Source organism: Corvus hawaiiensis, chromosome 4 (assembly GCF_020740725.1).
Source record: "Corvus hawaiiensis isolate bCorHaw1 chromosome 4, bCorHaw1.pri.cur, whole genome shotgun sequence".
In the NCBI taxonomy this organism is placed as follows: Eukaryota; Metazoa; Chordata; class Aves; order Passeriformes; family Corvidae; genus Corvus; species Corvus hawaiiensis.
The window spans coordinates 1,996,226-2,009,016 of NC_063216.1; the positions used below are offsets into that span (position 1 = coordinate 1,996,226).

Sequence of the window (12,791 nt, forward strand, 5' to 3'; positions counted from 1 at the left end):
CACTGAAGGAAGAGGGGATTATTTTGAAAGGGAGAAATTATCCTTTGGAGGGAAATAGCACGATCTCCAAAGGCTTTGGCTGCTCATAAAACCGCGGAAAAAGAGAGATAATTGCAGTGGCATCAAGTGTCAAGCCTTACAGCTTCTCTCTTAGCCCCAGCGAGGAGTGAAGCATGCCCATGGTGTGGATGCTGGGGCTTGTGTTAGTTGGGCTGTCTGTAAAATTGCTCTGCATGTGGGGGTGTGCCTCCCCTTTCTTCACAGGTTCTACAGGGCTTAGTAAATGTTAAGTGCTTTGATGCTCTGGGAGGGCAGCTGCTCTAGAGGCATGAAGTACTAATATGTAGCTACTAAACAGAAACTAATCACTTGTTACTTCAGAGCTCCGGATGCGCCCTGTCCATCTGAAAAGGTTCTTTGCCAGGGAGAAGGAATGGAATGAGTAGCAGTTTTTACATCTTTAAAGTGCTGACAATGCATACATTTGTAACAATGTAGTTCTTGTGACAGATCGCTTGCACTGCAGCCAAGATGAGCTAGGAGGAGAAGAAAGCTTTATTAGCACTGGTACATGGCTATGGGGCATGAGGGAGACTGGATTGATCAGTCTGAAATCTCTTTTCAGTACAGTTTAGCCACCCAGCGTGAGCTGCTCATTTTTGTTTGTATGACACAGCAGTGAAAAATTCCACTCGGAGAGCAAGGAGCGGCGTGCTGTGCAAATAGGGGAGGGTCCCTGTCCCAGGGGAGAGATCAGGCAGCAGGTTAATGTGGATGGAGAATTCCAGCTGTTTCAGTAAGTGGGATAGGTGGTAGGTAGAGAGCACGGTGGTCTCAGAGTTTTAAGCATTCTGACAGAGGGGGTAAAGGAAGACAAAATGTAAGTTTGCCTATAAAACAAGCCTGGAAAATTCTAGCCTGACCAAAATGTCCATGGGCATGGCAAACAATTTGCATTTGCAAACGTACTTGGGCTGAACTGAGCAGAATTCAGTGCTTGTTGCATCTCCTTTCATAGCTGGAGGGAGCTGCTGGAGGAGAGGGTGGCTGACGTTACCCCTTGTGCTGCTGGCACCGGCGGGGAGCACGTGGGATTTGTTCTTTGCAAACAGCCATGATGTGGGGGCAAAACGACACATTCTCCCTGGCTTTCTGTTTATAGCCAATCTCCCTCATACAAAGCTGTCATCTCACACCCTGCCCAGCCCTGGAGTAACATTATGCTCCTATTTACAACATGTTTGAAATAGCCTTCAAAGTCTGCACTCAGAAAGTCGAGGAAGGTGGACATCTCAAAGCACTGACAGACATTAAGGGGGAACCCGAAGAAACAGGAAAAGGGAATACCTTTGCTGCCCTTGCTTTGTCCCCCTCCCCAGATGATAGTCCCCTTCTGACAGGATAGCTTTTCTCCTCCCTCAGGTATTTGCTCTTCATCCCTTGACCTCGCACACACCAGAACGGAGCCTCAGAGAGGAGCTGGGGTCACTGTGCTGACGAGTGTTGTTAACCTCTTCACCTCACACCCCAAACCTACTGGTGAGGGCCAGCTTGGCTCCCTCTGAGCTCGTGGTCCCGAGGGTGAGGTGAAGATGATGATGTTTCCTTCATCCCCACTGCCAGGAGCACAGGGAGGGTATTTAGCACCCATTTTCCTTGCTGTGGAAAGGCAGAGTGGAGAAGTTGGGGATCCTTTTATCTTAGGAAACCTTAAAGCCCTGGAGGATCATAGAGGGAGGGCAGCATGCAGGCTCCTGCAGGACTGTGGGGAAGCTGGGAGAGGTGCATCCAGCTGCAGACTTGGATAACACATAGTGTTTCCAACTAGCCACTTAAAATGAAGATGGCATGTCTGGGAGACTCCATCAGGACCAGGAGCCTTAACTTCTTTCTGAATTTATGGCAGCCAGCTAAACCCACTGCTGTTTGCCCTTGTAGGGTACCATGGCCCTAGGAACACCCCTAATGCCCTGTAATGCCCTCCCGGCTTGTCATGCAGAACACGGCACTCTCAGTGGGCTTCATGTTTTGGAAACTATTTCCATATGACAGCAGGGATCTCAAGCAGGGAGAACGTGGCACTGGGCTGCAGGCAGCATGCTGGGTGCTGGGTGGGTCCTAGGGGCTGAGCACACTGACAGACCAACAGACTGAGCCGTGGGGGTTGCCAGAGCAGCTGGCTCGTGGTGTAGCTGATCCTGCCACCTCAGCTCCAAGAGCGTGTCCAGGGAGCGCTGCTATTCATTGCAATGGCCTGCTGCTGCTGCTGCTGCTGCTGCTGCTGCTGCTGCTGCTGCTGTGAATTGGCTGGGAGTGTGATATGGACAAAAGGAGGTTGCTACCCTTTCCTCTCTGGGATGTGTTGGGAGGAGGAGTGGTCGCTTCCCAAGTCTCAGCATCATCAGGGACAGCAGGCTCTTTGGTGGGGAGGACAGCAGGAGCTCCTACTCAGAGATGTGAAGTACACAGGCTGGCTTCACACAAGCAGGGATACATCGTGCTTCTTGGAAGCATTTCAGGCCTGCAGCTGACTTTCCATCTTCCTACCCAATCCCAGTACCCTTTGGCACGAGTTTGCCAAACTTTTGCCCGGATGCCCGTCGTCATTAGTTATCTGCGAGGGAAAATGAACATCCTGACTTGACTCAGTGACAGCATTGAAATTTCAGAGCATGGGTTGGGGCTGGCTCAGCAGGTCCCTCAAAAGCCTGTTGAGTCACTTTGGAGCATTGCAATGGAAAGCTGATAACGGCAGCAGTATGGAAATAGAGCTGAAGGGATTGGGGTTTTTAAACTGGTGGCTAACTTGGAGAAGGCTTAGCTGTGCTTAAACTGGTTATGTCCATCAGATTCAGTTATAGATGATTCAGCTCCAGCACAAAAGAAACCTCTAAACTGTAGTCCTATCCCTCAGCACCCAGCTGGCTCACACTGGGCTCTTGCAGGTTTGGAGGAGCCTGGGTTCCGAAATGAAGGCCCCAGGCTTTGTGAGGCTGCCCTCTGTGCAGACAGCTTGCTGGAGCAGGAGCTGGAGGCTGGCTGGCTGCTTTCCACTGCTCAAAAAGCAGCGCGTGCAGCAGCCCCGCCGTCACCCCACGCTGGCTTGGTGACAGTGGTGTCGCTGTTGTGGACTCATTTGTTTACATTTCTCGGGAAAGTTGACCGTCCTCCCTCTCAAAAATCTGGGCAGATAGCAAAAAGGCATCCAAAGCACCGTTTGTTTCAGGCCCCCAGCCGGTGGGGTTAGCCGTACCTGCCCGGGAGCCGGGTGTGGGGCCGGCAGCAGGACTGGGGTACCGGCCCTTCTGTCCCGGCCCGCTTTCCCAGGGAGTGGGGAGGGACGGGTTGGTGCCTCTCGCCCGCCCCGCTAACCCTGCTTTGGGCCAGTGCCTCTCCTGGGAGAGATGGCCACCCTTGCTCCCACCCTTGCTCTGGCAACTGCCTCTTCCCAACAGTCCTTGCCTGACTCAGGGGGGATTTAGTACCGGGCTGGGGGGAGGGAAAGACGTTAAACAGGCTTTTCCCTAATGAGGTGTGACGCCAGCTGGAGAGGGGGAGAATCCTGCTTTTCTCCTGTCTGTTGCTCTCTCCAGCTAGAGGAGGAGGAGGAGATGTGTGTCCCCCCCTTTTCCTCTGCTGATTTGCTGCCTCTTCTGTTTCCTTTCTGTGCTGTCCCCAAAGCGTTTTGGCAAGGTTCAGATTTCTGTGCTCACAGCTCAGTGCTCAAAGAGAAAAGGGGAAAAACAAAAGGATTGGAGGCGTGGGGAGGATGGTGGCGGGGAGGAAGCTGAGCCGCTCCTCCTGGCCAGGCTGGAGGAGTGTGGGGATGGGTGACTGGGGCAGAGTTTGCCCTTAGGACCAGGGGGGTTTTAGTGGCCTCTTTTTCCCGAGAGTCTCTGGCATCACTTCAGCCCTCCCTCTGTTCAGATGTGCTGCTCGAGCACCGTGCTGCTTTGCTAGCTGTCCCTTGTTGGAGGAGAGGGCTGGAAAAATCCTCCTGCAAAATGGGAGCTGAAGCATTAGGTGAAAACCTGAGGGGATGCTAACTCTTTGTTCCTGTTCCTGAGATGTTAAGATTTGCATCACATCTTCCTGGTGTGTCTGTCATTCCCACAGCACTCTGGGTGTGTGGGAAGAGTCTGGGATTTAGGTGCTTTGGGACAGGAAGCCAGAGAATCCCATGGAATAGAAAATTATGACATTCAGTGAAACAGGGCTGATGGACCCAACCCTGGGTTCATTGTTCAAGCCCTGTGTTCATCCATCAGGTTCCTCTCACCGCTCTTACCCTTCTGTCGCAAGCAGCAATAGCAAAAATGTAGACATAAACTTTACAGGACAATGTCAATATCTTTTCTCCAAGGCAAATTATCATGGTAATACTTGGACTGTGCCTTTGCTGTAGCATTCTGGTGCTGAGCATTACTGTTGGCAGGGACCAGAGGATCAGGATGGGCTCCAGGAAGCACCCATGGCATTGGGGAGCACGGTGCAAGAGTCTTTCTACAGAAGCACCAACAGCATCATTCCTGCCAGGGATGGACCTTCATTAGCCCCATGTTATGTGTGTGCTGATTAATCTTGGCTTGTTCCAGAGCCCCTTACCCCAGTGTGGTACTGGAACCCTGCACCCTGCCCCACATTGGCCTGCATGCCCAGAGCCCTCTTCAAACAGTGGCTGTGAGATCCATCTGGGTCTGGGTCGGGTCCCCAGATTGGTGCTACCCCTGCCTTGAGGACAAGGACAAGGAGCATCCATCTGGGACAGAGAAAGCAGCAGGAGAGGGGGGGGGAACAACCCAGCCAGGTGTTTTAGTCCCTGCCCAGGAGATGGCATCTTGCCCAGTGCCCCAGGAATGTCCCCCTGCTCCTGGGGTGACCTGCCAACTCCAGAAATGTAAAGGTCACTCTGAGGCCTGGAAAACAATGGCAGCAGATAGGGGCTATCTGAGGCAGTTGTGGCCACTGCTTAAGGAGTGTTAGTCAAACAGCAGGCTGAAAGGGCTCACGGGAAGCAGTTTAAATATTCCTTCATACAAAAGGCTGTCACATCCTGGCAGGGGCAGACTGCTGACTGACAGCTTTAATGCACAAGTGTATGTGGATGAGGGAGAGGCAGAATGCAGGGAGGCATCCTGGAGGCTGACTTTCCCCCTGCCCATCATTCTGGGTTCTAACATGTCATTTTCACAAGCTGCAAGTTTATTGTGGTAATGTGGTAACACACCTGGGATGGTTTAGAGTATCACATACTTTAGGTGCTCCCTCCTCCCCTCTCCCCCAGGGGTATTTATGGAAGGCATATGTCCACAAAAATATTCTACAAATAAAGTAAGTCAACACCTCTAAAACACCAACCACTTATCAAGTGGTAAGTAGGGCCAGGGCCAGGAGCTGGACTCAGTCCTTGTGGGTCCCTTCCAACTCGGGACATTCCGTGATTCCAAGTGAATTCACTCAGTAATTACTATTTATATAGCGTGATTACTATTTATACAACAATAATATCACTCTCTCCAAGGGATGGCAAGCAGCAACTGTAGTTTTTTGTATTAACTAGTCATTAAGCAGGGTGCTCACCTAGGGGCAGAGAACAGAGATTCCTGGTTCTTTCCCTAGCTCTGTGGCAGGGGCGCTGCATCAGGCTTTGGCTGCACACTGCCCTTTCCTTACCTCCAGTTTCCACATGTAATAGATGTGTTTAGTACATTCTTCACAGGGCAGGTGTCAGGCTTCCTCTCCTGAAGCACTTTGGATGTTGCACAGGAGGTAAATAAGAGCAGTGTTGATAATGAAAATATGCCATTAATACATTTCCAATAAAAAACTACAAGCGGCGTTTAAGCTGCAATCTGTTATCAATAATTTTATTACTGCAGTTACTACGGTCTAATAAAAAAGCACTTTCTCTTCTTTATTGGGTAAGTGCCAAAACATTTATCCTTTATTCTCTGGCCATTAACCTTTATTCTGTAGCCATTAGCTTAGCTATTTGTGTAACAGTCTGTTGAGTAACATTCAAGTAGGAATTTGTATTCAATCCATTATTTACTCTGAGACCCAAAAAGAATAGCTTCTTATGCCTATATTGTTTATCCATATTAAATCTTGTTAAGTGCTGTATGCTAGTGATGATAAGTCTTACAGAAAGTGGATTTTTCTTACTATGAATAATTTTCTGGCATACAAATAAAACTGTAATTAACCAAATAATATTTGGAGAATAAAGCTCGAAACAGCTAGCTGAAAAAAAGATATTTCTCACAATATGTGCAAAATTCATAATAACTTGCAGGAGTTTATCCTTTTTGTGGATCAGTTTTTGCCTCACATCGTTGTGAACTCCACTCTGCTGAAATAAGCTGTGCTACCCTCCATTGAGGATTGAGATCTTGGGTCATGAAATCTGACATCCCTCCATCCTTTCTTTCTCTCTTACTAGAGTTGGAAAAAAAAGTAACCCAATGAGAAATAAGTTAAGTAATCAAAATGCCTGCATTTCTTTGAGGCATTTGCTTGCTGGCTTTCAGCCATTTCTGGCAATCCATCTGAAACTGCTATTTCTGGGCATAAGTGGCTTTTAGGGCCCTGCTTTCCGAGCACATCTTTTATATTGAGCTCACCAGCCTTAGTGAGTGGAAGTAAAGCAGGAGAATGAAAGTGTTGATTCCTGTCCATCAGGTGAACATGGGAGAAATCGTGCCTTTCTTATTAGGCTGTAGTGGATCTCAACCTCACTGAACCCTATTTTTCTGCATCCAGACATAAGCATTTGTCTTCTGGCTGGAGAGTGACATTCAGTAAAAGCCTTTCAAGGTCTTCCCATAAACTCTTGCAATGAAGAGGTGGTAGAAGCAGTATTTTTAATGATGAGGAAGGTCAGTTTACCCCGTGTGTGCTCTGCTGCTGTACACATACGTGAGGCTGTTTGGGTCCTTTTGGAGCTAGCAGGAAAAGCTAAGGAATTAGTTTAATGGTTGGATTTTTTTTTTCTCTCTCCTTTCTGCTCACTAGGAACTGGAAGCTGCTCTTCACAGGGATGATGTGGAGTTTATCAGCGACCTGATCGCTTGCCTTCTTCAAGGTTGCTATCAGCGCAGAGACATCACGTGAGTAACCTCGCTCTATGGCTTAAGCACTTTGCACGGGGAGCTAATTAACACGGTGGCGGGGATGTTTCACGGCTTTAGAGTGATGACATGGCAGTGATCAGCAGCCACCAGCAATCAGGCCAGATGCTTCACCGAGTGGAAGGGAATTCCAGTTCTCTTGGGTCGAGATGTAGGCTTCTAATTGTACAGACCCGTTAAGCAAACTCCTTTGTTCGGATGCCGTGCAAAACTGTGTTTGATGCTCTGCCGTAGCACTAGTGCACACAGTGAATGTTCACGTCTGCTGTTGTGCTCTGCACTCTGCTTGATCAAATTAGTGATATTAAATCATCACATATGTTTTCAACATTTATATGTATTGCAGAGCATAAAACTTGCTGCTCTGCACACACCTCACTTGCATGAAAGATCCCGTTGCTTTACAAAGGGACAGCTATGATTATTTTCTTAGAAATAAAAGGAGTATTGGAATCGCTTCAGCTGCAGGATGTTAGAAAGTGATTTGACATGCTCTCTTGAAGTTTTGACATCCAGAGACACTTTGTTAGTGTCCACTAAAGCAGCCTCCCAAATGGAGACATCTGCAGAACATCGCTCTTTCGAGGACTGCCGCTCGCACAGCAAAATGTGCTTCCAGTGATAGCAAAGGCTTGATGCAGTGTATTTGATTTGTTCTTTTGTGAATCATGTTAATAGCAAAGCATAATTGTGGGGACAAAGACGGCTTGGCAACACATGCAGTTGTTTGGAAGTAATCCTGCTCCCTAAGATCCCCCTGTTGTGGAGAGGCTTAGGCTGGTGCATAGGCATAGCCATAGGTGCTTGCATTGAAAGCTCTGTTTCTAATAAACTGATTAAGTTCAACAAAATTTATATAGTTTATGTGTATATACACGCCACTTAATTAAGTTCTCTTGCATTGCTGCATAGACATTCAGCATCAGTGGGTATCAGGACCTGAAGCAGGCAGCTGCACTGCATTTACTGCCTCCAAACGAAACTGATGTGCTGAGAAGATTGATTGTAAAGGAACCGCAGTCATGTGTATCCTCTTCATCAAAATAGCCACAGAGCAATATATACCTGTTTGTACATGCAGCAAGTTTATTTCTTCATACCAACGCCATCAGAAAGTAGTGGCTTAAGTGTTTTGCCCACCTGAACCAGCTCACCCTTGTAGCAGCAGCAGCAGATTTCTCTTTGATAAAATTAATGAATTCCACATTGTGAGGTTCTCCAAAACTCTCCAGATCTGAGAGTGTCCACTTAGTGATTGCATTGTGTAATTGCCTCCCCATTTGCAACTCTTTTAACTAAGAGAATTCAGGGATGAATCATGGGTGAGTCGCTGGGCACTGGCAAGTTGTCTGTCCGTCTGTCTGTCTGGGGAAGGTCACACATACATGGCAGCTGAACAGTGGGTAGTTGTTCAGCACTGCATGTAGGTCCAGGCTTGTGTCTGTGCAAGTACAGCTTTGAGTATCTTTGAGATGCAGAATCTGTGAGGAGGTAATGCTGTCACAGGGGGAAGAGCTGGTAACCCGAGGATGGCTCTGGCAGCCTGGCCAGGGTGCACATGCAGCACAGGCAGGTACCACAGGCAGCTGTGTGTCCCTCCACACACCAGAGGTGCCCTGGGAAACGCAGGAGCGTGAAGCCACTTAGTGAAATTGTGAGAACTTACATCTCACCCAAACAGTCGTGCTGGGGAAAGCGTGAGGTGCCTGAAGGAGAAACCAGCGGCACCATTTCTGCAGCGCCTCCTGCAGAAGGGGGTTATTACCTCGTGGCCGTGGGGATAACGAGGTGGAGGAGATGGGGAAGAGGGCACAACAGGAGCAGTGCAGTGGGAACGGCTTAGGGAATATATCAGGAAAACTGCCTGAAGCTGCTGGGATGTCAGAGAGATGAGCTCTGAAGCACTGCAGAGGAAGCAGTGGGGGAGGCTACCTGGAAACACAGGGAAAGGTGCTGTGTGCAGAGGGATGTCACGAAGGAAGAAGCAAGCATTAAGATGTAATCTAAATATGAAAATATGTAGGTAAATAAGAATAAACATGATGGCTTGGATATACTTCTCAGAAACAAACTTGCCACACTGTTTTACACTTAAAACCAACTGTGGAATATTCATCCAAAAGCCTGAAATTCTTCAGGTTCCTTACATGTTGCTTTCCAACACCTTTTTCCCCTCTAACCCCAGTTCAAGAGGCATAGGTCTTGGCCGGTGCACAGCTTCACTGCTGTACCTTGTTTTTCTGCAGTTAGTGGTAAGGAGCTGAGCCTCTAATCAATTTTTTGAGTGCTCAGCAGACAAAGACCTGCAAATGTAAGAGGCAGAATTTGTGTGGAGTTTAGAGGGCTTTTCACAGTGGCCCAGGACTCCCTACTTCTCTGTTGCAGGCAGATAAGAGCTATCTGTCTTGGGTGGGAAAAATCAGCGGTGTCACAGATCATCCTGGTGCTGTTCCTGCGGCGTCTCTCCAGTCGTTTGTGCCCTGCATCCTCGTGCTGAGGCTGGGAGCTGTTAACATCGAGGCTGTACACTTTTGTTCCCTGCTGCACCTCGGAGAGAAAGGCAGGAGCTTGTTCTCATGCTTGTTCTCAGGCTGGGGCACTGCGGCTGAAGCACAGGATGCTTCCTAAAACCTCAGTTTGCCTACCTCTCTGAGGGGTTTCGAGGTTTAATTAGTTTTGTATCGGGTCTTACATCTTTGATGGCCAAAATGTTATCTGCCTCTGCTTTCTCACAGTCTGGCTGGGAGCAGCTTGCAGTTCTTGTCACATCTGTTTTGACGGCATGCAGGACTTGTGGCAGAGCTGGGCTGCCTGGCTTTAATCATGCATCATAGAGGGGTATAAAACTGTCACATACCTTTCCTAATTATAATGTGCTCTCAAGTAATTTTGGAAGTGGCTGAGAGCCCTTCTAATGCTCAATTTAACATGCTCTAGTTTGATTTGCTTTCCATTCTTTGAAAAAAAAAAGAGATTAATACTTTTGTAGGGTTCTATGATCCTTGGTTTTGAAGTAGAGCAACTTTGCCTTGGTTTTGATATTATTTATGACAAACGTTTTGGAAAAAAAAAAAAGAATCACATACAAAAGGGAGACTGCTTTATACCCTTGCTTGATGGCTAAGGAGTGTTGAATGTCTGGTAACGTAAGACTTTCTTTGAGTTATGGATATCTGTGTTTAACTACAGAGACTACTTAATGGGATGCTACGTGATCTTCTCCAAACTCTTATTTGTCATAACCTATCATAGCTGTTAGGAACACTCCATTGACCTTATTCTTGCTGTGTTAAATACTGTAGAAGTACAGAACAAAAACCAGTTGCCTGCACTTCTGCATCTTTAGCAATGACCCTGTAGTTGTCCTTGCCTGGCACTGGGTGGTTTGAGCACTTGGCCAGGACAGTTTCCCCGTTGCTCTCCTCTTTTTACTGAGCCAAAACACTTGTGTGTCATGATCTGCAGCTTTTGTTGTTTTATAAATACCCCTCATAGTCTGCATAGACCATCTGTACCATCTGTATGTAACTACTATGGGTGCAATAGGTACCTCAGGCATGCCTTGGTTTGATGCCAGTGAGATTGCCCACAGGTTTTTCCTGCTCCCAGCTTGTTTGCACAGGTTTTAGAATGTCCATGTTTTCTTTTAATTGCTTCAAAAGGCAAATGCCTGGAAAAACTCTTATTAGAATTTGGGGTTACAAAAAAAAAAAAAAAAATTAAGCAGTTTGAAAAAATCCTGGTGCTTGCTTCAGATTTTCTCTGATATAAATTGGGTAGCTGCATAGTCCCTAGGGGCTGCCACTTTAATTCCAGCAGGAAATGTGACTTGATGACTTGTATGAAGACAGGAAGATCAGAGCTTCAGCTAACGGCAGCGGCCGCAGCAGGAGCCTTCTGCAGCTGTTTTTAAGTAAGAAGTGATGGTGTGGCATGGATGTCTACAGTAAACTAAAATATTCCAGAAAAGCTCCTGCTGTTCAGCTTTTCTTTGGGTGAAACTCGTTCTTCAATGTTCTGTTATTGCACTTTTGCTGTTTTTTTAATATGATGGCATAAAATGTTTCAGTAACTTTATCGTATTTCTTATTGGGAGGCATTTTGTGTGCTGCTACTTTGTCTCAAAAAGCATCTTAGCTGCTTTCTCTTATGTTTTATTTTTTCAACAGGCACAAAGGCCACGAGGTGAGGAGGAAGAAAAACATTATCTCTTGCCTTTTTTTTTCCTATGCCCCATGAGATTCTTTTCTTTTTTTACACCTCAGGAGATTGCTCCATCACTGTGGCTGAAAACTCTCTAACTGACTTCTGTGGCACCAGAGGGGATTTGCTTCCTTAGGAGCCTCAGTTGTTTTTTTCTTGTTTTTTCTTCCCTAATGCATTGGAATTTTTTTCTTCCCAAGCGGATCATGGGTTTTGCACCCACCTTAAGCTCTTCTGGGATCCGTAAACTCTCCTGAGAGTCTTTGACTTGTAGTTTGCACCTGGTTTGTTCTAATGGGGATAATAAGAGGATATTCCTTAACTCCTCTTCCCTTCCCCACAGTTGTCTTAATTATTTCTTTCCTATCCTTAGTGGTGGCATTGGGAAGCACTCACAGTATGGCATCTGAAGATCTGCATTTCCTACTTGTTGAGCTGCCAGTCAAGAGTACTGGGTGTTCTGTGTATTTTCTAACACTCGTTCCATAATCACTTGTTTGAGCTTTCATCAGAAGGAGAGAGAGACAATATGAAATCTTTCAACCTACTGAGGCACAATGCCTGTTTCTGGGGACTCTGTTTAATAGCTCTGGGTATTTTGCTTCTTCCTTCTGCTTTGTTGTTTTGTCCATCCTTGTCCTTTATTCCGAGTGGACTGTGTCCTTACAGGTACTTTGGGGGTTACCCCAGCTCTCATACTATGGTAAAAGAGACCTCAGTAAAATGCTTAACATCTTGAAATCACCCTTGTGCATGTGCCTACATGAGCTGTGTCCTTCCAGAAGTGCTGTTTGTCAGTCTGGTCTAGGGGATAAAGTGGCAGGTCAACAGGAATAGCTGGCAAACCAGTGCCAAGATTTCAGTCTCGTGGATACTGTGTGAACTAGGCTGTGGGAATAGCTAAGCCAGGCTACTAACACTGGTCTGAATGAATTCACCATTTCAGTCCATGCCATAACCTCTGGGGCAGCCAGCCTAGGCTCAGTCACAGCAGACCTCATGCCCACCTCCTTTGGAAAGAGTTTTAACAGCCGGGCTCTTGCAGTTGAGCCAGTGACCTTGGTTATAACAACTGCTTCCATGGCCCAGCCACAAAGCACCTCAGTAACTCAGAATCATATTCATGAATGCCAAGTGAATATCAACAAGATCAGCATTATTTACAGTCTGACTTTTAACAAGTGCTGCCTTGCATACATCATGGATATTGGTGGATGGCCTCTGGAATCAACCCGGTATCATCGGCACAGGAGATACCGTGAGGGGGCAGGGGAGATGAAGTGGCTACATTGCTCATCTTGAATCTAATTTTAATATTTATTATAATAATAGCCAAGCTATGCAAGGTGAGCCTTTTAAAGGGTAAAAAGTGAAAATGAAGCAGCTGGCAGGTGTTGGGAAAGGAAGGATGAGATTACAGCAGTAAAATAACACGGTCATTCAGAGATTAATGAGAAG

At 47.0% G+C, this 12,791-nt stretch overlaps 1 protein-coding gene across 2 annotated transcripts in view; it reads left to right on the forward strand.

Moving 5' to 3' along the window:
* LOC125325298 (cat eye syndrome critical region protein 2) overlaps window positions 1–12,791 on the forward strand; it is a 93,810-nt gene that overhangs the window by 42,783 nt on the left and 38,236 nt on the right. For both annotated transcript variants that reach the window (XM_048302204.1, XM_048302205.1), the window contains exon 2: window positions 7,015–7,109. In XM_048302204.1, the coding sequence (XP_048158161.1) occupies window positions 7,015–7,109 (95 nt within the window). The remainder of the gene's footprint in view (window positions 1–7,014; window positions 7,110–12,791) is intronic.